The sequence below is a fragment of the Marmota flaviventris genome, chromosome 14, assembly GCF_047511675.1.
Source record: "Marmota flaviventris isolate mMarFla1 chromosome 14, mMarFla1.hap1, whole genome shotgun sequence".
NCBI lineage: Eukaryota > Metazoa > Chordata > Mammalia > Rodentia > Sciuridae > Marmota > Marmota flaviventris.
In genome coordinates, this window is record NC_092511.1 from 19,551,629 (window position 1) to 19,577,157 (window position 25,529).

Sequence of the window (25,529 nt, forward strand, 5' to 3'; positions counted from 1 at the left end):
GCCCTTGAGTTGAATCCCTGATACCAGAACAAAAATAAAAACAAAACAAAAAAAACCTTCCATCTGCAAACCTTCGACTCAAGAACTTCTCTAAGTACAAAATAACCTTATAAAGCAGAAGCCTCACCAGCATCTGCCTCCAGAAAATAGTCCTAGAGTAATGTAATTTTTGAACCTGGCTTCATTGTAGAATCACCTGGAAACTTTAAAGGCGGGGGGCGGGAGGTGTTCTGTGATCTACTATGATCCTTTAAATTAAACTCTTTGGAGCCCAACTCACATATATTTCTATCTGTGGCCAGGTCGAGAGCCTCTGTATTAGAGGGGTACATGATCTACTTAGCAACCCACTCATGACTTTGGCATTTACAACTACACAAGTTGGACCAGCCCTTCAGAAAGCAGAGAGATCAAGTAGACATCAGATGCTCCAGTGAGAAGCTACAGACATTTGCTAACTTCCCACCCAGCTCTTAGGGAGACTCCTGCCCTTCCTGGAAGTAATATTCCTAGGATAGAGAGAGCAAATACAGGGAAGTGCTGTCCCTTCATTGCTTTACACAGATTTGCAAGGAAGGGAGGGCAGTCCAGCTTGGTCACCCTGTTAGGCTTTGATATTCAGCCTTGTTCTTCCCGAATACCAGCAGAGGGCGCTACATACCCAGCTAATGGACGCAGCTGCACCTAAGCACTAGGAGATGGAAACAGGTGGAAATGCTGAATCACCCAGCTGAGTGAGGCTGTGAAGACTGAATCATGCCTTTATCATGTCATGATCTGATTACTTCTCTATATTTCCCACTGGACTATGAGCTCAGACTGTGTCTGATTTATCTTCTGTCTGCAGTCTTGCAGGTGCAGGACACAGCAGGGCTGGGCAAATATTAACTGTTGTTGCTATTTCTGGCACCTGACAAATGAGTATTCACCATAAGTGAACAGATGTTAGTTAGCCTCACTGGGACTCTCAAGAAGCCAGAGGTCCCTCTCCCCTCCCTGCCAGGCCTCTTGCAGGTTGCTTTTGCATTTTTGCATCTCAGGCCAGGCTCATGGCTAATAAGACTTTTTTTTTAATACCCTTCCTTCATGGAGGGAGACCCCAATAAATCAGGTTGTAAGAAATCCATGGTCCCTCTGCATCCCACTTATCCCTTCCCAAGTCCTAGAACATCTGTCACCAGCAGGTGGGGCTTCAAGCCTCTCACCACCCACAACCTAGAAAGAGCTTGCAAGGCCTTGGGCCCAGACAACGGGCTGGAGACTCACACTCCAGCTGGCACCAGCGGCTGGAACTTCCACTGTTCCTCCTCACAGTCCAGGAAGAGCCGGTTCATGATCTTGTTCTTCTCCTCAGGGGGAATGAAGTTCTCGATTATTAGGTACCTGGGAGTGGGAGTAAGGAAGAGATGAGAAATGGGGTCAGGGAGAGTGCCCGTGGTGCTGGAAAGGCTGAAGGATTAGAAACAATAAATCAAGAGGCAGAGGGAACTGCGGTGTGTGTGTGCGTGTGTGCACACGCGCAAAACCCAAGGTGGGGGAATAGGGATCCCTCCAATCCCCCCAGAATAAAATGAAGCTTGAAAACTACCGCTTCTAATACAAAGACTGTGGGCCCAGAGACTTTAGGGTTACTCTTGACCAGCACTAGCATGCCACACGGCTGCAGGGTGGGGGGTGTCCTCAAATTCAAACTGAGTCCTGGCATGCACGCCTGTAACCCCAACTACGAGGGAGATGGAGGCAGGAGGATCACAAGTTCAAGGTTAACCTGGGAAATTCAGGGAGACCCTGTCTCAAAATAAAAATTTTTAAAAAGGGCTAGGGATATAGCTCAATGGTAACAGGGCTCCCCACCCCCACCTCCCAAAAAAATCAAACTGAGGAAGTAGAAGAAAACTCCAGAATTATTAGGCCTGTCCTGCGTCAAACACGGTCTATTCCTGAGACATGGAATCATGGGTGAGCAGACAGTCAGACTAGGCCTTAGGGAAGAAGAGTCAGGGAGACCCTGAGGATGAGGGTCGCTGTGGAGACCTGGGGGCAGAAAAGGACCCGGCCCTACTTGAGCTTGAGTTCCCGGGTCTGCTCGTTCTGCGCCTCCTCCAGGTCCTGCCGCACGCGGATGTACTCATCATGTTGGTCCTGGATCTCTGCCTTCACCGCCTGCAGCTTGGCGTAGAGCTGGTTAGGGACAGGTACAGCTCAGAAGCTGCCCAGTGTGGCAGTGAGGCCCCAGTCACCCAGCCTGGCCCTGAGGGCTGCTGGCTCAGGACCCACCTGCTCAGCTGGCAGTGAGGCTGGGATCCTGGCCTGAACTTCCCGGTGCTGCCTCATTCCCGTGAATCAGACGGGCTATTTAAAGGGCCTTTGTGTTCCCTTTGCTGAGGCCTGCCGTGATTACCTGCTCTTTCTTAGCCGCTTTAAGCATCATGGAATGTTCACATTGGAAACCTGAGGGACCTTTTGGTCTAACAACCTCTTTTGAATGGAGGAGGAAGCTGAGGCACAGACTAGCAAAAAGGTCACACAATTATTCAATGGAAGAGCTAGGACCCCATCTCATTGGAGAACCAGGGTTGGGTTGGAAGCTGAGCAAGTTGGGAAGGTGACTGGTTCCCACTTTCCAGGGGTCCCCAAAAGTGGCAGCAGGATGTGGAGGTTGGCATTGGCCCTCATGTTCCATTCCTAAGCCACTGAGCATGTCCATGACAACTTCCCAGGTAGTGGTGTGGCTAGGCCTCTCCTGGCCAGCTCTGGGACAGCCACATCAAAAACCCTGGGAGCTCCCAAGTGCTTCCCAGAATCCAAGTGGGAGTTTGCTACTTCTTGCCCTAGACCTCCATCTTATGTATACATCTTTCCCCTGCCATGAACTTTGAAAGATCCTGGTGACCAGAGATTCTTATCACTTGACATGGTATAAAGGGCCTTGGCTCCCTTTCTAGGCTTCCACAGGCTTAATTCTTTCTCAGGTCTCTTTACGCTCTCTAGTCCTTCTCCAGATCCAGCTATCCAAACTGATTCACTGATGACATTGTAAGGGAGGATGTTACCAAGGACTCTGAGTATGGCACACTGGAGACTAAAAGTGACAGCTTACAGCCTATGAACCCTGCCCAACAACTTGGTCCAGGAGAAAAGTATCTATTCCACCCCACCCAGACTCCTGTCTCCTCCCTGCTCCTCACTCCACTGGCCCAGGCTATACAGCTCAGGGTTCAGTAGTTCATGTAAAAGTGGGAGGACTCCTTGAAGCACCACCCCTTGGGCAGGTGACTGTCTTGGGCAGAGGCTCTTGGGCCCACAGCACTTTTTTTTTTTTAATAGTTTTTTAGTTGTAGATGGACATAATATCTTTATTTATTTACTTATTGTTATGTGGTGCTGAGGATCGAACCTAGTTCCTCACACGTGCAAGGCAGGCACTCTACCACTGAGCTACAGTCCCAGCCCTCTCAGCACATCTTGATCCCATCCTGCTACAGCATCTCACCTTCTTGAGTTTCTTGGTTTTGACCTCCACCTCCTGCTGCAGGGAGGTGTAAGTACCCCGGAGCTCCATGGTCTCCTCATCTCGGAGCATCATCTCCTGCTGCATTTCGCGTTCACGACGTTTCTAGGCCAAGGAAGGGCAAGGGGACTTCAATGGGACAGCATGTACTGGGCAAGGGCCAAGGAAGCTCAGGGGACTGGCTCATTCTGTCATGGAAACTGACTTCACCATAACCCCGAGTGCCAGGAGGGAAAAGGGGACATTCTACGACCCATGTCCACTGTTCCCACCCATGGAGCAGTGGACCTCGAGGTCTCCTCAGCTGCCATGGCCATGCCTTTGCAAGCACTGCCCCCAGTGGATGGAGACCCCAGCCTTAACAGCTGGCCTACTCCAGGGGTATTACCCACATACACAGATGCCCGTCACACTGACTTCCAAGCCATCTCTCACTTGTCCTACATAGTGTCACTATTGATTGGTAACCAACAAATTGTGCTTCTTGAGGACGTAGGAAATGGTACATAGTTGGCAATGAATTCACAGCCTTGTGGAAGGTCCAGGAGTTCCTTCCAAGTTCCTTGTGGAGGCTGACATCATAGAGTCCTCCACTTCTCATCTACCAGCTAGCAGTGCCCCGAAGACCTCTGGCTGGCAGACCCATGAGACCCAGAGTGGCATGTCTTAGATTCTCAGCACTATGTTTTCCAGGGACCTTAGAGCATTACAGTTTATGAACTCACCTCCAAACCCCAGGCATTTACCTCAAGGACATGTACCCCAAGGGGCCCTGAAGACGGGTCACCCTACCTGTTCAGCAATCTCCTGCCTCTTCAGTTCCAACATCTTCTGCTGCTCATTGGTGTGATCCATAATGTTTCTGCCACCGATCAGCAGCTTGCTCTCCATGGCCTGAGGACACAGAGAGGTTCAGAGATAGGATTTGCAGGGGGCCACAGCATCCTCAGCTCAGACATTATTCTTCCCTGCTATGTAATCCTTCTAGGAGTGAACACAAGATGTGTCCAAGATAGGGCCTTGTGGACCTCAATGAGAATAGAGTTTTCCCCTCCGGCTTCTTGAGCCCTAGCACAAGGCTCCCATTGTTGACAAGACCATTAGGGAGGCAAAGAGAGGAAGCCCCTCAGGGAATACAGGGCACCTGATCTATTTGCTTTGGATACAGAATGAAGGTTGGTTCACAGAGCCTGAAGGAGGGTGGGTAGCAACCAGGCCCCACATGGTATTCAGGAGGGGGAGATAAAAGCGAGTCACTGGGCAGCCCAGCCCTTGCACTAAATGGCTCCTGACTCAGAAAGACAGCTCTCTCCGTGGACAGGAAGAAAGGGTCTCATCTTTGATGTGGAAAGTAGAAGCAAAATCCCAGGGAGAGATTCTGCAGCAACAGGCAGCAAAATGGGGCCCCAGAGGTAGGGAGCGCTTTGGAGACAGCTTGAAAGACTTGGGCTCTACCCACGAGGCTGGAAGCCATGGGCGAGTTACTCTACTGAGTTCCTGTCTATAGTGTTGGAACCACGCCACATTCATTCCAGAATGGCTCAGATGTAAGGAAAGCACTATTTGGTAGGTTCTGAACTAAGCCCTCAACAGCCGCGATCTCCATCATCTTCTAAGGGGACTGACTATTCCTCTACTTATTTAACAAGTGAAGATGTTGAGAACAACCAGCCTGAGGTAACGCAGGTGAGATTTGAACCCACATCCCAGCCTCACTGAGAGCAAAAGGTCCCAACGAGTGCTTGGCACAGGCCTACAGGAGGTATTTCTGGAACTGGAAGCTGAATTAATAATGGATTTGTATAAATCATGACTCCATAAAATGCTCTGTCACTACTGCCAATAAGAGGGTGCTGTCCCAGAGCAGCCAGCTGTCCTCTGATTTCATCGCAGGCCTTCCGGAAGGTTGAAATCACCTTGAGCCACCAGAAGAAACTGGCTGTCTACCCACTGGAATTTTTCCCAGTGGAACCAGCTGACCTCCTGAGGGCTCTCAAAGCAGAGGTTGCTGTCAGACTGAGGAAGTAGGCAGCCACCTGTGAGAGCCCCATCCCTGAGGACAGAGCAGAAGACGGGTTAAGGGATGCTTTGGGAAGGTCAGACACTTGAACTGGGCCAGTCAGAGAAGCACGAGGACACCAGCCTGCATATTATCTGAGGCCAAGGAGAAAGGAAGGGGCTCTCGAATGCCAGCTGTCCTTACTGCCACACCACAGCCACCTGTGCCCCTAGTTAATGGTCTCATCATCTACCCATCACCACATCACTGACATAACTCATCTTGATGCCTTATTTATTTATTTATTTGTCATAGGTGGACACGATGTCTTTATTTTATTTTATGTGGTGCTGAGGATTGAACCCAGTGCTTCACGCATGCTAGGCAAGTGCTCTACCTCTAAGCCACAACCCTAGCCCTTGATGCCTTCTTTTTGTTTGTTTGTAGTACTAGGAATTGAACCCAGGAATGCTCTACTACTGAGCTATATTCCCAGTCCTTTTTTTTAATAATTTTTTATTTTAGTTATAGATGGACATAATACCTTTATTTATGTATTTTTATGCAGTGTTGAGGATCAAATCAAATGTGTCACACGTGCTAGGCAAGCACTCTACCACTAAGCTACAACCCCAGCCTCCCAGTCCTTTTTTATTTTATTTTTTTGAGACAGGGTCTAAGTTGTTGAGGCTGGCCTGAAACTTGGCAATCCTCCTGGCTCAGCCTCCTAAGTCACTAGGATTACAGTCATGCACCACCAATGCCTGGTTTCTTGACTCCTTCTTGTTCAGGGTTGCATTTACACGACCCTGAGAGTGACTCCTGAAATTCGGCACCTTTGGCAGTTTACCTCCCTCAGCTAATCCCCACTGTGCATCTCATCCCCATCATCTGGCCAGTCGTTAAACACCATCAGATCTGTTTCTTGGTGTAGCCCATGCGACTCCTTCCTTTTGTCCTCATAACACCTGCTGACTTCCTTGCAACCCTTCTGATTCACCTAGACCACTGCTATGGGCTCCCCACTGCCTCAGTTTCCCTTTCCGTCCAGCCTCACATGATACCCTCTGGAATCCTCCGAAAACACAAGTCTGAACGGATACTCTTCTGCTTCAAACGACTCCGTGGGTCTTCATTCCCTAGAGGAGGGCATCAAGGTCTGTAGCTGCCACAGGCCCCAGGTGTTGGCTCAGCTTCCTACTCTCCGCTGACCACGGAGGCTCTGCGCTCCGGTTTGCCGAAGAATTCTAGCTCCTGCGATATGCTGTGGCTTCCCCCAAATTTCACAAGGTTCTTCCTCCCACTCCATATCCACCTGGAAAACTGCCACTTGTCCTGCAAGACTCAGCTTGAGCATCCCGGGAAACTTTCCTTGATCCCCTCAAAGCTGTTCCTTTAGGCCTCCTCAATAACCAGGACATGTTCCTACTATTTTCCCACAAGAGAACCATTATGTGTCTACATCCTGTCTCTGCTGTGATTCCTTCAAGACAGGAATCATGTATCACTCATTCCTCAAGGTCCCTGGGTCTTATCACAGATTGGCACATGGCAAGTACTCAATAGGCATTTGATGAACTGAATGGAATCCTCCATGGGGACTCAGATGGGTTCCAGGTCCTCTTTTTCTCTTTCTTCTTTTGACTCATTGAGAACAGACAGGGGCTATATCCCAGCTGCTCCTGTGATTGATCAACCTATATTCCCTATCACAGGCTCTGAGCATCCGGGAAACCTGGCAGGAGGGGTGGGGTTGTGTAGGGGTGAGATAAAGGAGAGGAACTACACAGAGTAAGTCCCCTACATACTGAGGACCATGGGTAACTGCTCTAACTACAGGGAAATGGATTCCTTAGGGGCCTGGTTTGTGGTCTGATCTCCAAATTGGGGACACATGTGTCCAGTTTAGCCTGGGTTCTTGCACTTTTCTCAGCATATTATGTGACTCTATCATTCTTTACTCTTTGCTACCTAATAAAAAGACCTTAGCCAGTGGCTTGGGAGGCTGAGATAGGAGGATTGCAAGTTCAAAGCCAGCCTCAGCAATGGGGAGATGCTAAACAACTCAATAAGACCCTGTCTCTGTATGAAACTACAAAATAGGGCTGGGGATGTGACTCATTGATTGACTGCCCCTAGTTCAATTCCTGGTACCAAAAAAAAAAAAAAAGACATTAGTTTTCAAATTTTGCTGCATAGTGTAATCACCTGGGAAGCTTTTAAACCATCCAGACCTAGAGAATCAGAACATGCCTTATACCTAGATCACCAGGTGACTGTTAGTACATTAATTTTTGGCAAGGTCTACTTTAAGGGGCATACTATTTTGTGGGAGGAGGACACTGGAGGTTGAACCCAGGGATGGTCTACCACTGAGCTACATCCCCAGTTCTTCTTATTTTATTTTGAGACAGTCCCACAAAGTTGCCCAGACTGATCTTAAACTTGCAATCCTCTTGCCTCAACTCCCAGTTGCTGGGATTACAGGCAGGCACCACAGCACCCAGCAAGAGGCATACTATTATTATTTTTCCAATGAAAGCTCAAAGAAGTTAAGTAACCCATCCAAGGTCACATCATGCCATTAACCTTGAACAGAGAATCCAGTCACAGGCCCGCCTGACTCCAAAGCCCAAGTCATTCCTATGACGGTCATTTGTCGAGTGCCTGAAGCAGCAGGACCAGCTGAAGGAAAATCAACATGCTTCCAGCAAAGAGAAAAATCACATCTGACTAATGATCTCGGAAAACTGTTCTTTCAAACTGGGACAAAATAGTTTATTACAGCACATAGAAAGCCAGTGACCAGAACTCTGGATGTTAAAATGCTCCTGGCAAGGTTGTACTCAGAGGCTAAGTTACATAGGGAGTGAGGAGACCAATAAAGGAAAGTGCTTCTTCATAAAGGGACCGTGGATCAGGGAAAATAAACAGAAATAAACAAGCATTTCTCTAGACGGAAAAATGCTCAAGTGTTAGAGGATAGGACAGATCTGTCGGAAATTGTGCAAGAGAGTGCACCCAACACCACAGATGATTTGGTAAACTACCAGAGAATTTCCAGACCACGTGAGCTGACCTAAATAAATAAATAAATATAAATAAAAAGGAGGGCTGGGGATGTGGCTCAGGTGGTAGCGCACTCGCCTAGCATGCGTGCGGCCCGAGTTCGATCCTCAGCACCACATACAAACAAAGATGTTGTGTCCGCCAATAACTAAAAAATAAATAATTAAAAAATTATAAAAAAAGAAAGGACAGGTGAGCTTCAGTTACAGTTTTACATTTTTTGGGGAAAAAGATCCTAACTGTACTCATTAAATGATAACTGTGCACAATGAGACAGAAAAAAGGGGGGCAGGGTGAGAAGGAGGGAGTGATTCTCTGCTGTTGCCAGACCCTGGCTTAATATGCTGCCACAGTGAAGACCCAGTAGCACCAGGCCAGGTGTCATCATGAAGGCTTTTCTGTGACAAGACAAAAAACATTATTCCCTTATAGAGAACAATGATACAGCTGAATCTGGAGCACTGTGTATAGTCCCTTACTGCCTCTCTAGAGAGAAGATCCAGAGAAGGGCAGCGAGGTTCTCCCAGGGCTATTATAAGAGACTAAAAAACAGAACTCTGCAGCCCGCAAAGACAAAGAAAGGTTAAGAGGACAGGCCTGGAAACTCACACGTCAAAAATGTGAGAAGGAAAGTTCCAGAGTTTTCCAATCAGTTTTAGTGCACAGAATAAAAACTTAATACTTTGAGTTTTGAAAGCAGCAGTTATTAGAAGAAATAAAGGGAAGTTTTACTGTTTGTTGAAGGCAACGAATGTACAAAATTTGTTATCTCAGGAGTTGGTACTAGAATAAATACTCAACAGTTTATTCAGAGATTCTAGGGACATATTTTTAATCATTTATTGTTTTGCTCTCCTTTCAGAAAAAAAAATTACACAAACATCAAAATAACCCCAGAAATAAAACAAAATGAAAAACTGCTTTTTTCCTACCATGGCTGATCAGTTACTTTCATTTTTCTTGTTTTTGTTCCCCCCAGATTTTTCCTTATCCACAGATCATTTTTTCACTCCTGTAGACATGCTAAAAATACAAGCTAGGAATATGCCAAGCATTTTCTTACTTCCATAACATTTCTGATTATAATTTTATTATTACATAATAATATATAAATTAGAATATGTTTAATTATAAACACCTTTTTACATACAATTTTTTTTTTTGTGTGTGTACCGAGGTATTGAACTCAGGGGTACTTTACCACTGAGCTATATACCCAGTCCTTTTTTTTTTGGTACCAGGGATTGAACTCGGGGCACTTGACCACTAAGCCACATCCTCAGCCCTATTTTGTATTTTATTTAGAGACAGGATCTCACTGAGTTGCTTAGCACCTCGCTTTTTGCTGAGGCTGGCTTTCAACTTACCATCCTCCTGCCTCTGCCTCCTGAGCTGCTGGGATTACAGGCGTGCGCCACCGCACCTGGCCATCCCTAGTCCTTTTTATTTTTTATTTTGAGACAGTCTTGCTATGTTGCTGCCTTGAACTTGTGATTCCCCTGCCTCAGCCTCCCAAGTCACTGGGGCTACAAGGAAGTGCCCTAGAGCCAGCTTTACCCAGTTCTCTAATCCATCTGGGCATCACTGGGCAGAATTTGAGGGGCCCATGGGCCTGCCATCTTATGCATCAGCCAAGACTGCAGGGACCCCACATCCCAGCCATCCTTCCACCTTCATTCCCATGACATGATTCTCAGTGCTGGTTCCTGATGACCTGCTTCTGCTTCCTATTAAATGTCCTTGGATCTAGAACTCTGCTTCGAGACCTTTCCTGCTGTCTGGGCCCAGAGCTCCATGAAGAAAACTCCTGGATGATGACTAACTGCCCATTATCCCCGATTCCATTTGTGCAGTGCCCCTTTGCTTCTCTGCCAATCTCGCCAGGCCCAGCACAGACGTGAACTGAATGAAAACTGATTTTGCCTTATTGCTTCCTTGCCAAGTCTGGCCCACTTACCCAAGCCCACGCTATCATCAAGCCGGGAGGACAGGACCAATCTTATGCTGTGAGAGGGGGCTGGCTCTGGCATGAAATCTGTGGCGAGGGCCTCAGTCCAGGTGCAAGGTCTCAGTCCCCTCCTTCTCCCCAGTCTCAACCCATGCTTTTTCACCCCACACTCTGCAATATATCACATACCAGCTTCCTTTATTTGCTTGGAAACAGGTTTGGGTTGTTTTGCTTTTTATTTCCCCCATCTTTCTGAGGATAGCAGGGGTCATCTCTTCCTTTGCCTCAGAGGTCTGTATCCTTAACCATCACTTACAGGGGGCTGTGAAAGACAGGGATGCCTACACTCTCAGCCCAATTTCGGTTGGGGTACATAAAGCCGAGGGCCTGGGAATGTGGAGTTCTGCCCCCGAGGAAAAGTTCCCTGGAGCTCTCAGCCCCTCCAGTCAATGCTTCCTTTGTGATCTTTCAGGGCAAAAGAGTATAGGTGGGTGGTGCCTGTGGACAGGACTGCATTTGGTCCTGCTGGTTCTAAATAAGTCCAGTGTGACTAAAAGGCCAGCAGAGGCTGTGGGGGGTGGAGGAGACCAGATTGGGTGCTCCAGGACACCAGCACTGACTCTCAGAGTAGCCAATGGGACCTTGGGAATTATCAACCCCAAACCCTAAGCTTTACAGATGAGGAACCAGGCCCCAAAATGGAGCCCTCTAAGCCTAGAGTCTCCCATGAAGGACTTATTTGTGTGTATCTTCTTTTATTGACTCTATATTTTCCAAATAATTTACCAGTTTGATCAGGGCCCTGGTTCCAGGTGTCAGGCAGGTCAGCTGCTGTCACAATTAATAGTCAGGACCAACACAGTGACTGTGTCAGCTTGTGCCTACAGTTGAAAGCTTCAGAGGCTCATCTTTCCCTATCCCAGGAGTAGATAGAACACAAAACCAGAGGGAGGAGAAAGGAGGCCCCAGATGTCATTAAGTGCTGACCTGGAAAGCCAGGATGGAGATAGCAGGCAGTGCCAGCCACTCTTTGGGGAAAATACCAGCCATCAAGTGTGATTTTCCAATGACAGAGGAGCTGAACAGGCTCTGCCGTGCCTCTGCTAGCCTATCTGTGACATTCTGCAGGCAACAGGAGTCTCAGGTATAAACTGCCATATACCTGTAGCTGGGCAAGTTTCCTCGTACCTTAACCATCTTATTTAATGAGCACAGAGCCTTATGTAATAAGGATTTTAATTTACATTGGACATAAAACTAAGGCAAGAAAAAAAAATTTAAAGAAAACTAAAGGTCAGACAGGTAAAGTGACTTGCTCAAGGTTGTGGAGCCAGGAACAGCCAGGGTAATGTGTGTGTGTGTGTGTGTGTGTGTGTGTGTGTGTGTGTGTGTGTGTTGGGGGGAGTGCAGAACAGGGGCTGAATCCAGTGGTGCTCTACTACAAAGCTACATCCCCAGTCCTCTTTATTTTATTTTTGAGACAGAAGCTCATTAAGTTGCCAAGGTTGGCCTCGAACTTGCAGTCCTCCTGCTTTATTCTCCCTGAGTGGCTGGGATTCCAGTTGTGCACCACCAGGCCCATTGACCAGGATAATATTTGAACACCAGCCCCTAACTCTAGGTCCAGTGTTCTTTGGCTGTTCCACAGCTTTCTACAGGTAGAAATGTGCCTTAGAGAGAAGCAGCGTTTGGTATTTGTACCTTTCCCAAGTCGGGAAAGCTCAGAGCACCATGCTTTCTCTTCCATACAGAACAGGCAGGGCTCTGCTGAGGATGATTCTGCCCATGTGTGGCTTTCACGGGGGCCTCTGTAATAAGTCAGTAAGAGCTCTTACCCATGTGCTGGAGGAAGGTTGTCAGTATCACTAGAGTCCCAGAGAGGCCAAAACCTGCAATGCTTATGGGAAGGGCCACCAAGAATGCTGGGCATGTGAATCAGAGCACCCCAGTCTTCCTATGTTCTGCCACCCTCTGATTCCTTGCAGGCTTTGGGTAAGAAGGGTGAGTTAAATGATGGAGGCAAAGGTGCTTGGTAAATGGGCAGGTACAACCAAAAGTCAGTGGTTACCCACAGATTCAGTGCCTCATTGGTAGGTGTCCCCCACTCACCACAAAGAGCAAAATACGACAGATAGCTCAACAGATCCTGCTTTTACCTCTTAGAAAATACAGCTACACAGTCTACTGTCAGTCTCAGACCTCTTTCTCCTTTTCTGGTTCCCTGACTGCAGGTCTTCAGGAATCAGCAGTAAAGAAAGAAGAAATGAGAGACCAAGGGGAGGGGACGAATAGGGCTATTTTCAGATGAATAGTGCTATTTTCAGTGATTCTCTACCCTGGGTATGTAAATCAGGACATTGCTCTGAGTTTCCTCCTTGGATGGCTCAAAACATTACAAAAATATCTGATGTTTCAAGTGCTAGGAATTCTCTCATCAGAAAAAAGAACAATTAAGAGATCAGGAGAAATATTGGCCAGAAAGTGAGGTAAGCTAGTCCCAGCTTCACAGGGAGACAAGGTCAGAGTGCACAGACCACCTTGGAGGAATGCAGAAGGAAAAATAAGCCCTTCTACTGCATAAGTAACTGTGAACACCTAGGCTCACCTCACTGTGTGTTTCTCCACTCTTCCTCATGTATTTGTGTTTTCTAGAAGGTATCTCTTCAGCATCCAGGATACAATCCCAGCTAGCAATATGCTACAGTGTCAGAACCAGATGAGACCTTCAGTGTATTGACACATGAGGTTCAGGGCCCAGAGAGGTTAGGTGGTTCACCCTAGGTCATGTAGCCTCCAGGATCTCAGTCAAATCTCAGTCACTCCTCTCCATCCCTTGCTGCCACTCATTCAGAATGTCTCTGTTCCTGGGCTCCTCATCTTCTGCTTCCAAGGGGAATCTGCAAATGGCGCATGAAGCAAGGAATTGTCTACTGATGATTTCTTAAAACCCCTGGAAGCAGAAGTGACTTGTCCCTAAGTTGCAGGATTATCAATAACTGGGTACAACTTAATACTATTATCAACCCGAGATTTCTCTCAATTATTGACTCACGTTAAGCCAGTCTTCCAAATGGATATTAACACCTCTTCTATTTTTTTCCCTTTTCATTTTTTCCACATTTTTAAATTGGTATATTACAGTTGTAATGATTTGTTGTTACATATCCCACACATGCATACAATATAACAAAATAGGTTGGCCAATATCACTCTTGAGCATTTTTTTTTTTGGCGGCGGGGGCGGGGGAGTACTGTGAATTAAATCCAGAGGCACTTTACTAATGAGCGACATTCCCGCCCTTTGTATTTTTTGAAATAAGGTCTTGCTAAATTGCTGAGACTGGCCTTGAATTTGTGATCCTCCTGCCTCAGCCTCTTGATTATACCTCAGCTGGGATTATAGGCATGCACCACAGTTGGCTTGTTCCTGCTTTTTTTTTTAAAAAAATATTTTTGTAGTTATAGATGGACAATATGCCTTTATTTTAATTTTTTTTTTTAATGTGGTGCCTGACACATATGAGGCAAGCACTCTGCCACTGAGCTATATAGCCCCAGTCCTGGGGATTAATCTTTTATTTGTTTATTTTTTAAATCACAGAACCCCAACAAAGTTTTTTTTCTTTAAAAATTTTACATTAGGACTGGGGATATAGTTCAGTTAGTACAGTGCTTGCCTTGCATGCATAAAGCCCTGGGTTCAATCCCCAGAACCACACACACACACACACACACACACACACACACACAAATTACATTAGTTTTTGTTTAAATAAAAAAATGCTTATTGTAAAAATAAAATTTAAAAAAGGTATGAACTAAAAAATAAAAGTCCCCTTCCATATTATAATCCCTAAATATGATCCCAACACCAGTGACTTCTTTTGTGATTCCTTCCAGAAATTTAAAGAATTTAAAGATGAAGTTAACTATATCCACTGACCTATGTTCTTGGCCATGGTACATAAAAGATTTGTTGATTATATGAATGAGTGGTGCTGGGTTGAGGTCAGAGGCTGAGTATTTGCATCATACGGAAGGACAGAGATGAGTTAAGTATCCCAGGAGATAAGAGTTCCCACTGGGGCCTATTAGCCAGGGATCTGGCACAAATCCTTCCTTTCTGATCTGGTGTTGCAATGTGGAAGATCAGGAGCTTTGGAGTCAGGCAGACGAGGTTCATAATTCTGGCCCTACCACATCCTAGGGGTATGACCTTGGATTCTTCATTCCTTAATGTGCCTTAATATCATTATTTGTCACAGGGATTTTTTTTTTCTTACAGTACTGGCAATTGAACCCAGGGGCACTCTACCACTGAGCTACATCCCCAGCCCTTTTTATTTTGAGTCAGCATATCGCTAAGTTACCCAGGCAGGCCTCAAATTTGTGATCTGCCTGCTTCAGATCCTGCCTGCCTCCCAGTTGCTGGGATTACAGGTATGCACCACTACACTCAGATGGTAGTCGTTACCTGGGAGGAAAGAGAGACAGAAAGTAACTCTGAGGGGCTGCGATTGTGGCTCAGTGGTAGAGCATTTGCCTAGCATGTGTGAGGCACTGGTTCCAGACTCAGCGCCACATAAAAATAAATAAATAAAATAAAGGTACTATGTCCATCTACATAAAAAAAAAAAGAAAGAAAGAAAAAAGAAAACAAAGTAACTCTGAGTCTAATCAAGAGGTAATGCCTAGGAGTTTTCAAGATGTTAAAAATTCTAGGGGCCAGGAGTACAGCTGTGTGGTAGAGCATGTGCTTAGCATGTGCAAGTCCCCTGGCTGAGCTCCAGCATCAAAAGATGAACAAAAAATGAGTAAAAATTCAAGATATACCAAACAATAAGTGCAGGTAACCTAGAAGCTAGGCACAGAGGTCTGCCTTGTACAGTTTCCACAGCCACAGAGCTGGATCTGTGGGAAGAGGGACCATTTTCTTCTCCTCTTAGACATGCCATCTGGTTCAGCAGCTTCTGGAAAGATGTCTTGCTCAGACTGGCTAGGTACAGGGCTAGTAAGCCCATAGGAAAAAGGTGCCCTTCTTGATCTGAAGTTCTGGCCTTTCTTCCTGGTCCTCAGGGCACAATGAGAACATTATGTCAGCCAGCCACTTCATCCAATTCTCTCCCAACCAGGGGCTGGGAATGACTAAGGGCAATATGATAACACAATCCTCTAGCTGATAAACAGCATGAGAAACCCAACACTGACAAAAAGGTGCTGAGCCTCACCAAAATCTGAAGCCCAGGACTCAGAAATGCATTAACCTTATATGCTTCCCACTGATCAAGTCTTTATGTTACAAATGCCCCTGGCACAGGACCATTCTGTTAACTGACCACAGCTATCAGGGATGGAAAGAAATATAGGAACATGGGTACTGCTCCCTCTGATACCAAGAGGCCTTGGGCTTTGACCTAGATGCCAGACTCAGCCTGGAATGTGTGTCACATGTCATCTCCAGTCTTCTCTCAAGGGTTTGATGGTGGAGGACTCACCTGTGATGGAGGTGGGGGTGTCCAAAGTCCCTTGGTCACTCAGCCCAAAAATCCCCAAGTATATACATGGGGCTGGTGCCCCCTTGGGGACATGCAGATGAAACAAGATGGGAAAGAAGATGCTCCTAGGTTATTGGGCAGTCCTTAAAGAAGGTGACCACCCCTATTTGGAGATTAACACCAAGGTCAGGACAGTGCAATGATACCGAGGATTCAACTGTCTACAGAACTTCATCTCCCAGTTGAAGTTGCTTTTCCCCAAAAACCCTGTTGTCCACCCCACCACCCACTTTCTTCTTTCTCCTTGCCTCTGTGACCCTATTTCTCTCTCCCCTCTTCATTGTCCCCCTCTAGTTCTCTCTTGCCTCCCCCATTTTCTTTCTTCCTCTCTTCTTCTCATTGTCCTTGATTCTTTAACTCATCGTGATAGAGAACTGAAAATGATCTTTTATTATTAGTTGAATCCATGCAATTTAAACTTTAAGCCCTCTTTTAATTTTCAAAAAAAAAAATGAACTGAACCTTTTGTATTTTGCTATAAAAGATGCTATTTGAGGACAGATGTAAGCAAGTCCTGTGACCCCACCTCCTCACTATCACACCTTGTGTGACCCCTCCCCTTGTTCCTGAGCAAGACCTGTGACTTACTTCTCACCAAGAGAGGATTGCACGTACAGGATCAAGATGGAGTATGACACCTCTCTTGCCAGAGCCTCTGCCTCTGTCACAGCCTTTGAAGAAGCAGGCTGCCATGAATTATATAACTGCAAGGGCATGAGTGCTGTCAACAACCAAAGAGTTTGAAAATACAGTCTTCCCCACTCAAGTCTCCAGATGAGAACTCAGCCCTGGCCAGCATCTTGATTGTCATCTTAGAAAGGTCCTCAAGAAGCCATGAGTAGACTCCTGATCCATAACAACTGAATAATAATAAATATGTGTTGTTAAAAAAAAAAAGATGCTATTTGAAACAATTAAGAACTCTTAAGAGAAGGGGATTTATTTATTTACTTATTTGGTACCAGGGGCACTCAACTACTGAGCCACATCCCCAGCCTCATCCCCCACTTTTTAAAAATTTTGAGACAGGGTCTGGCTAAATTGCTGAGGGTTTCGCTAAGTGGCTGAGGATGGCTTTGAACTTGTGATCCTCCTGCCTCAGCCTCCCAAGCCACTGGGATTATAGACAAGAAGGACATTTTAAAGATCATGTAGTTCTGTGGTTTTTCTGATCCATCAGTTCCTTAGAGCACTACATCTAATCCCTTAGACTGACATTCAGTCTCTCCTTGAACATTCACAGGAATGGAGACCCATACTTGATTGAAGCATGATTGACATGTAAAAAATTGTACAATTTGTACATATTTAATGGATTCAGCTCCAGGAGTTTGGGGATAATTATACACCCATGAAATCTTCACCACTACCAAGGCTACTCATTACTTCTTAAAGCAACCCAATGGACACAATACCTTTACTTTATTTATTTATTTTTATGTGGTGCTAGGGATTGAACCTCGTACATTACACGTGCCAGGCAAGCACTCTACCTCTGAGCCTCAACCCCAGCCCATTGAAGCAACCCAATTTTAACTATTAAAAAATTCTTTATATTGAGCTTAATGTGATTCCATAATTCCCTCTCCCTGGTTACCAGGGACAATCCAGGTTACAAAAACAGTGTAACCAGCAGGACAGGGAGGACATGTTGGGGTGAAAGGATGGGGTAGACCAGCCAGTTGTGAAGTCTCCTATTGGATAACTTGCATAGGCAGCAAGATTGAAAAGAAACATTACAGTTAGACTGTTCGGCTTTGCCATTGCTAAAACATGATATGCTTGATATGTCAGGAAGTTGGCCAAGTGAAAACCTCCATTCAGCTGTTGGAGATAATTACTTACATTCATGTGCCAGGAATTGTTCAAAGAGCTTTACGCGGATTATCTCATTTAATTCTATTAGTAGCACTATAACATAGCTATTATTATTATTACCCCGTTTTAAAGATGAGGAAACTGGACCTCAGAGGTCTCAGAACTAGTAAGTCACTAAACCCAGAATTGTCTGATTCTGATGCCCAGATCCTGAACCCAGCAATCTGTAGCATCAGAACACCAGAGAGGCCAAATCAGAAGACCTCAGTCTGGGAGGGTCAAGAACAGAGAGCTGGGGGTCTCATCTGAGTCTTCTTCTAAAGATGAGCCCCCCCAGTCTCCATTCCTAGACTTGTGCTAGCTTCTAACCATCCCCAGCAGCCCACCTGTTTCTGCCACCTCAAATCTGAAACATCTACAATAGCTACTATCATTTTTAACACCTTCCCTGCAACCAATATAAATACTAATACCTGATAAATACTAATTCTTTAAACAGAAAAGGGCATCAAATTTTATGTCAAGCTGGGTGCAGTGGCTATAATCCAGTGTCTGTAATTCCAGTGGCTCAGGAGGCTGAGGCAGGAGGATTCTGAGTTCAAAGCCAGCCTCAGTAATAGCAAGGCACTAAGCAACTCAGTGAAACCCTGTCTCTAAATAAAATACAAAAAAAAAAAAAAAAAAAAAAAAGGCTGCAAATGTGGTTCAGTGGTGAGTGCCGCTGAGTTCAATCCCTGGTACCAAAAAAAAAATTATGTCAAACAAACCTGAGTTTGAATAATTCTGCTCCATACAACATTTTTCTTGGAGGGTGCTTGCATAGGTTAAGTAAGATGATTTGTATATGATATAGCAATTGGCAGAAGTGAAGTGTTTAGTAAACTTCATTATTACTGCCATTACTGTTATTTCTCAGGCCTAAAACTCCCTCTCTTATACCCCCATCTATGGTTACCCCCATGCATAAAGGTAGGAGAAAGAAAAGCAATTGACAAAGGGATAGTAAAATTTCAGTGTAGTTTGTACTCCCTGTGGTGATAGCATCCCTCTGGCTTTGGGGTCTCCTTCTGCAGGGTTTCTTCTTTACATTCGCCATGACAGAGCTGGGCTCTGGCCAAGACCCCAGCTTTCTCCCTGCAGACCTACTTACTGTGATCACATCCTAATGCTGTTGTTTCAACCTCTCTTCAATTTGAGCCTGTGTTTGGTGTCCTCTGCAGTCTATATCTCCCCCAAAACACTCTTCTTTTCCTCTGAGTAGCTAGAATCAAAGTTTTAGAAATCACCTCGTCTAGCCCCTCAAAAATTTTAATTTCAAAATTAAAGCAGTCATTTAAAAAAAAAATATTGGGCTGGGGATGTAGCTCAGTGGTACAGCACTTGCCTAGCATGTGAGAGGCCCTGGGCTTGATCTCAAGCACTATAAATACATACATAAATAAATAAATATGCATAACTAAATTGAGTAAAGTGGGACTTTCCCCAACCAATCTACACAAATTCATCAGTCATCATGTCAGTATGTGCATTGTGCAAAAACATTTGAGTTTTCTCTGCATTGTGGGTCTGTGATGTTACTTATTTCTATTTCATAAGCCTTGACTGCTATTAAGTCTCCCAACTCTCTAGAGATCCACAATCTAAGTATGGATCACTATTGATTAATGGGAAACAGAACACTGATAGCAATCACAAACTCTCACACCTCTGTCCACACTAATATCCCTCTGAGGCCCACAGTATAAACATAGTAAATATGGTAAATGCAAAAACAGCTTACAGTAAATATAGCAAATAAGAGAGATGAAAGGAGATTCCAAGGAGACAGCCCTGGTGCTTGTACACAGCAAGGGGAGAACAAAGAGAACTGGGAGCCTTGGAGGTGGCAGGCAGGGAAGCAGGCGAGACAGACGATGAAATGAGTCAGAGAGTGAATGAGGGCACTGGGTCGCCTCAACTGTGGCTTAGCTGCCCCCAGAGAGTGGTATGAACTGGAGGAAGGGACTGGGGGGTGATGAGAACTGGAGATGATGCCATAACTCAGAATGTGGGGCCAGGAGTGAGTTGAAGATGGGAAGCAAAAGCTTGGCTAATTTCTAGGCGGGACCCTTGCTCCTGATTTCAGAGGTCTCTGAGATCTCTTCTGCTTGGCTCTGCTCCCTGCCTTGGCAGGGTTATGGCAAGGCAGCTGGGATGGCAGGGTAAGGAAGGAGTTAAGCAGACAACAAAGATGTCAGTGCTTGAGATCACTGGACCCCTGCTTGGCAGCCAGAAGCCACCCTGTGGCTGCTAATGCCCTCCATTTATTTGGTGCTTGATCTCATTTAATCTTCAGCACAACCATCTCCACTGCACTCCCTTAGGAACCCTCAAAGTGTTTCCACCATCCCAGAAACATACCATGCTGGACCAGCTGGTGCCTTAGGGGCTGCCACCAGGGAGGCTGGGCCCATTCTGGGCTTGCTCCCTACTGATTTTCCTGGACTGGATGTGACAAGAAGTCAAAGGATGTGGAATCATTCTCCTCCTGGAATTTCCCCTTGCTTAGATCTGAAAGCCAGCACATAATGACCATTTCACCCACTCCCCAGGGAGCTATGTCAGCCTTCTCCTCCTCATTAGGCAAATGAAAATCCAAGGCCTAGAGAGGCAGAGTCCTTTGCCCTGAGTCACACCATGAACAAACAAGGAGGAATCTGACTGGAGCAAGTGCAGATTTGGGGGCATCAGAAAACCTGGGTTCCACTACTGGCTTTGCCACTAACAGCCAAGGTCACTGACCAGGCTCCATTTCCACAGCCTTGCTTTTCATAACTGTCAAGTGGAAACAGCAACACCCATCTCTTGTGCTTGTTAGGAGGATTAAATGAGATTAAGATGGCAAAGTGTTATGTAAAAACAAATTACTGATTGTCAAGGAGCACAGGTAACCTGATGACCTTGGAACAATGGAAAGTTCTGGACCAAGTATGAAAATTCTGGGCTCTGCTCAGTTCACCTGTGTGGCCCTGGGCAAGTTCCAGGCCTCAAGTTTCTCAAGGCCCCCACCAGCTATAAAACTGTGGTGTTACATGAGCTATATCTCTAGTGAAAGAATTCCAGCACTGGCCACCCTGATAGCATGCTCTCTCTTTCTGTTTCTTTTTTTTTTTTTCCCTCTTTCTCTCTGTCTCTCTCTTTCTCCCACTCCCCCTTCCCCTTCATCCCCTCTGTTTCCTAAGACAAGGCTGACCATTAATTACCAGGCTCAAGCAATCCTCCTGCCTCAGCCTTTCAAATAGTTGGGACTACAGGTATATGCCATCCTGCCCAGCTACACCCTGATCTCTCTTTTATCTGTAGCTCATGTTGCCTTAGATCCAAGAATTTTATTGAGGGAAGGGAGTCAGTTCTATGTAATAAGAACCTTTGCTCTATCCCTTCTACCTACTTCCTCAGGCAACTTGAGTGTCTGCACTCTCCTCCCTTCTTAGTCTTTGTTTCTCCCATTGCCTCCCAATTTTGATGGGGTGGGAGATTTCTTTCGTAGTGTAACAAATAACAAACGTTATTTGTTATGGCTCAGCACTAGCGCACTTGCCTGGCATGTGTGAGGCACTGGGTTCGATTCTCAGCACCACATATAAATACATAAAATAAGGACTGGGTATGTAGCTCAGTTGGTAGAGTGCTTGCCTTGCATGCACAAGGCCCTGGGTTCTATCCCCAACACCAAAAATAAAAAATAAAATAAAAATAAATAAATGAAATAAAAGGTCTATCAACAACTAAAAAAAAAAAAAAAAAAAAAGGACCAGGTAAGATTTCCCAGTTGAAAACACCAACTTGCCTAGATTCCCTCCCTGTTAGGGAGGACTTGGCTAACTGCCCCAACTTAATATCCTGCTTTTCCCAGGATAGCCCAAAGGGTGCAAAGGCTCTGATCCTTCTTCTGGGGAAGCAGCTCAGCATAACCCTGGCTGAGCTCTCAGAGGTGAATTAAATATTAAACACATAAGGCCAGAGCCCCTCGAGCAGCAGCACATTTCCAGCACACAGACAATGCCTATAGCTTGGCTATCATTCTTCCAGTGGCTGTGGGCTGGCCTTTCCTGCTCCCAGCCCACACTCCTAAGAAGGAAGAAGAAATGGCAATGTTTTGCTCTTCTCAGCAAGCTCAATGTTCCCTGTGTCCTTCCTCCAACCCCCAGTACTGAAAGTTTCAAGGAGCTAGAGATGCCTAGAACACTGAGTTGCGGCATCTGCAGCATTGAAATTTTACAGGTTTGTGACTGGCTAGGCAGGGGCCTCATAGCTCAGCCTCACTTAGGAGCTGGAGGCTCCCATGGGAAGGGAACAGCTCAGGAAGGACACTGAGGTCCTGATATCTCTCAGGGCAATGGGAAATTGGAGACTACTAAGATGAAGCCTGGGTGTGCAGGCCATTTGGTTTTTTTCCTTAGATTAATACAGGTCACAGAATTGTCAGATTGGTAGAACCTCAGAGATCACCAGGCTAATGTTATATTTTACAAAAAAAAGAGAAACTGAGGCATGAAGAAAGGGGAAAACAATGTACACAAGGTTATTCAATGGGCTGGAGAAGAGCTAGGCCTAGACTCTAAGGCTCTGGTATACAGCCCACCATACATCCTGCTTGATTCCCTGAATCTTCTTCTTAATGACACCAAACAAGGGGCCTGGCACTAAATGGACCTAGCACTGCATGGCCTAATGGACAATTTTCATAGGGAACAGAATCCACTCAGGTTCCTGCCTTGACATTGAAGAAATAAAAAGCATAAGGTCCATGGGTTCCAGCTCAGTTTTGCCACTTTGTAGGATAAAATCTTGGTCCTTTCACTTCTCTGAGCCTGAGTTCCTCATCTAGAAAATGGGGATTTAAAGATTAGGGGTGTAACTCAATAGTAGAGCATTTGTCTAGCATGTGCAAGGCCGTAGGTTTGGTCCTCAGCACCATTAAAAAAAAGGGAGGAGGGCTGGCTAGTATTAAGGATCAAGTAAGATCATGTGTGAGGCATTTTGTAAACTGTGAATTACTATCTGAATGGTAGAGATAATATTATGTGAGAGGTCTGAAGATGCTGCAGAGGGGAAAAGCATGGTGTGGGAGAGGCTGTGCAGGAGCAAAAAACCACACTCCCATGGGGTGGGGCCCTGTATGGCCATTCACAGACCTGACTGATCCTGGAGCCACCAGAAGAGACTAACACTCACAGGTCAAACTGCCCCAAGTTCACTGTCTCGACAACCCCAGCCACTTTGCTTCGTGTGCATGCATGTGCCCAACTGTCAATTGCAGCGATTTGCCTGGCTGCTCCGGGGCAGTGGGTGGGGCATGGTGCTGAGGAAGGATACCCCACTTTGGGCCAGCTCACAGACCCTCAGAGAAGAGCTGGGCAGCCAAGACCCTTGCAGGGACTTCTCTCATGCTGGGGCTCCTCTGGGGCCCTTACCTTGTACTTGGCTGCAAGCAGCTCTGTGGCCTGCTGCTCCCGCCGCAGGTCCTCCAGCATCTTCTCCTTCTCCTCCAGCAGCTTCTGCTTCTCCTCACTCACCAGGCTGCGGTCATCCTGAATGGCCGCCTTCTCTTCCTCCAGCCGTTCCTTCTGTTCCTGAAGGTAATTCTCCATGTTCTTCTCCAAGGCTGACTCCAGGATGGGCTGGGGCGGGCGGTGGTTGTTGTTGTTGTCATCCTCCTCTTCAGCCACCCAGGCCTCAATCACTGGCCCTTCAGGGTACCCAGCTGGGGCCGATACAGCCTTCTTCCTGCGGCTACTCTTCCTCCGGGGCCTCTTCCCCAGCATCCCCCTCTTCTCCAGCTGGGCCTTCAGGCGGGCAATCTCCTCCTGGAATTCCCGCAGCAGCGTGTCCTTGGGATCCTCATTCACCCGAGGCTTGTTCTTGATGTTCTTGGCTCGATTGGCAAAGCGAAGGGTGGAGAGGCTCTCATCATAGCTGTGAGAAGCTGGCCCCAGTGTGGCCACCATGATGGTCTTGGCATTCCCGCCCAGAGAGTCCTGTAGCAGCCGGGTCAGCTTAGAGTCCCGGTAGGGGATATGGGTGCTCCTGTTACCGGCCAGAGCAGCAATCACGTTACCCAGGGCAGACAGAGAGAGGTTGATTTTGGAGGCTTCCTTAGGTCTCTCTCCACCGCTGCCACCACCACCTCCATTGCCACTGCCACCACCACCCGTAGACTGTGTGGCTGTCCCTCCAGCAGTGTTAGGGCCTGCCTTGTTCTGCCTCTCACTGCCAGCCAGGTCCACCAGATTGAGCTTCCCCACACGGATGTGGTCCTGGCCATCAGAGCCACGCTCACTGCACTCCACAGTGATCACGAAGATTGCGTGGGAGCGGGAGCTGACCTCATTCATGTGGGTGCTGCCCACCGCACGAGTCTGGTTCCCCAGGTTCATCACATGTTCGATCTCTTTGACATTCTTGGTGACAAAGGAAGAAAGGTCCTTGATGTAGACCCCTGTCTCAGGATTTTCCTTCAGCTCTAGCCTCTTGCCTGGCTCCTTGGAGAGAAGGTCTCGAATCTCCTCCTGGTAGATCTCCAAGTAAGAGGCTCGGACTAGGTACTGCTGGTTCTGGGAGCGGGAGATGTGGGTGAAGATGTGTTCAAAGGCGTTGGGGATGACCCCGCGCAGCTCAGGCTCCACCCAGGTTCCCTGCATCGTGTAGGTCTTGCCAGTGCCCGTCTGGCCATAGGCAAACACTGTGCCATTGAAACCCTGAAGCACTGAGTCTATCAGGGGCCTCACGGTTTCATCATACAGGTCTGCCTGCTTGGAGCTGGCATCGTACACGGCGTCAAAAGTGAAGGTCTTGGGCAGCTCTCCAGGGGCTGCACGGGGGTTCCGCAGGGTCACCTGGCCCAGTTTCACGTCCATGGTCAGGATCTGCTCGTGACCAGCTGCCTCCTCCTTCCTGCTGAGGGGGCGGCACCGGGCCACCACCTTCAGGGCCTCACTGGTCTTGGTCTTACTGGCCATCTTGCTGCTCTGTCCTTTCCTCTGCTCCCCTCGGCAGCCTTGGCGGTCCTGCTGTCCTGTTCCTTAGGTCGGGATCGGCGGGGCCGGCCCAGCCCCCAGGCGCCGCTCTTCAATCCGCATGCAGCCTCCTAGGGTGGGGATGCTGGGAAGTGGCCCCGCCGCTGCTGCAGTCCGGGCCTCCACTGCTTTCAGATCCTCGGTGTACCGGCCGGGGAGGTAGAATTAGGCAGAATCTCCGGGCAGCCGCGGGAGCAGCGCCTGCCGAAGGGCAGTGCCGGGAGCCCGCCCCATGCTGGGGCAGAGGGAGCGCTGCTGTAAACAGCTCCGGCAACAATGAGATAAAGGAAGAGGAAAATGGGATGGGGGTGGGTGGCAGGGCTGTCTTCGCCTCCTCCTCCTCCTCCCTCTAGGGATCCATGGCGGGGGCTGCCGTGCGGGGCGGCCGGGGGTCCCGGCCCTCCCGAGGGCAGAGGCTCACCTGGAGTCCTGCCCCCCAGCTGGGGGATCATTCATTGCAGCCAGCGCGGCTGCTGCTGCCTCTGCCTCCGCCTTCCCCACCGCCGCCACCAGAGAATGAGAGAAAAACAGAAGGGGATGGGGCGGAGCAGCCGCGGCGAGAGTGATGTTG

General features: G+C 47.2%; 1 protein-coding gene across 1 annotated transcript in view; it reads right to left on the minus strand.

Moving 5' to 3' along the window:
* Positions 1-25,271, minus strand: part of Kif3c (kinesin family member 3C) — a 40,531-nt gene extending 15,260 nt beyond the window's left edge. The window contains exons 1-5 of the mRNA XM_027933537.2: positions 23,357-25,271; positions 4,304-4,405; positions 3,494-3,616; positions 2,063-2,181; positions 1,267-1,383 (exon numbers count right to left, since the gene is read on the minus strand). Of these exons, the coding sequence (XP_027789338.1) occupies positions 1,267-1,383; positions 2,063-2,181; positions 3,494-3,616; positions 4,304-4,405; positions 23,357-24,901 (2,006 nt within the window). The 5' untranslated portion in view covers positions 24,902-25,271. The remainder of the gene's footprint in view (positions 1-1,266; positions 1,384-2,062; positions 2,182-3,493; positions 3,617-4,303; positions 4,406-23,356) is intronic.
* Between the last annotated feature and the right edge of the window lie 258 nt (positions 25,272-25,529).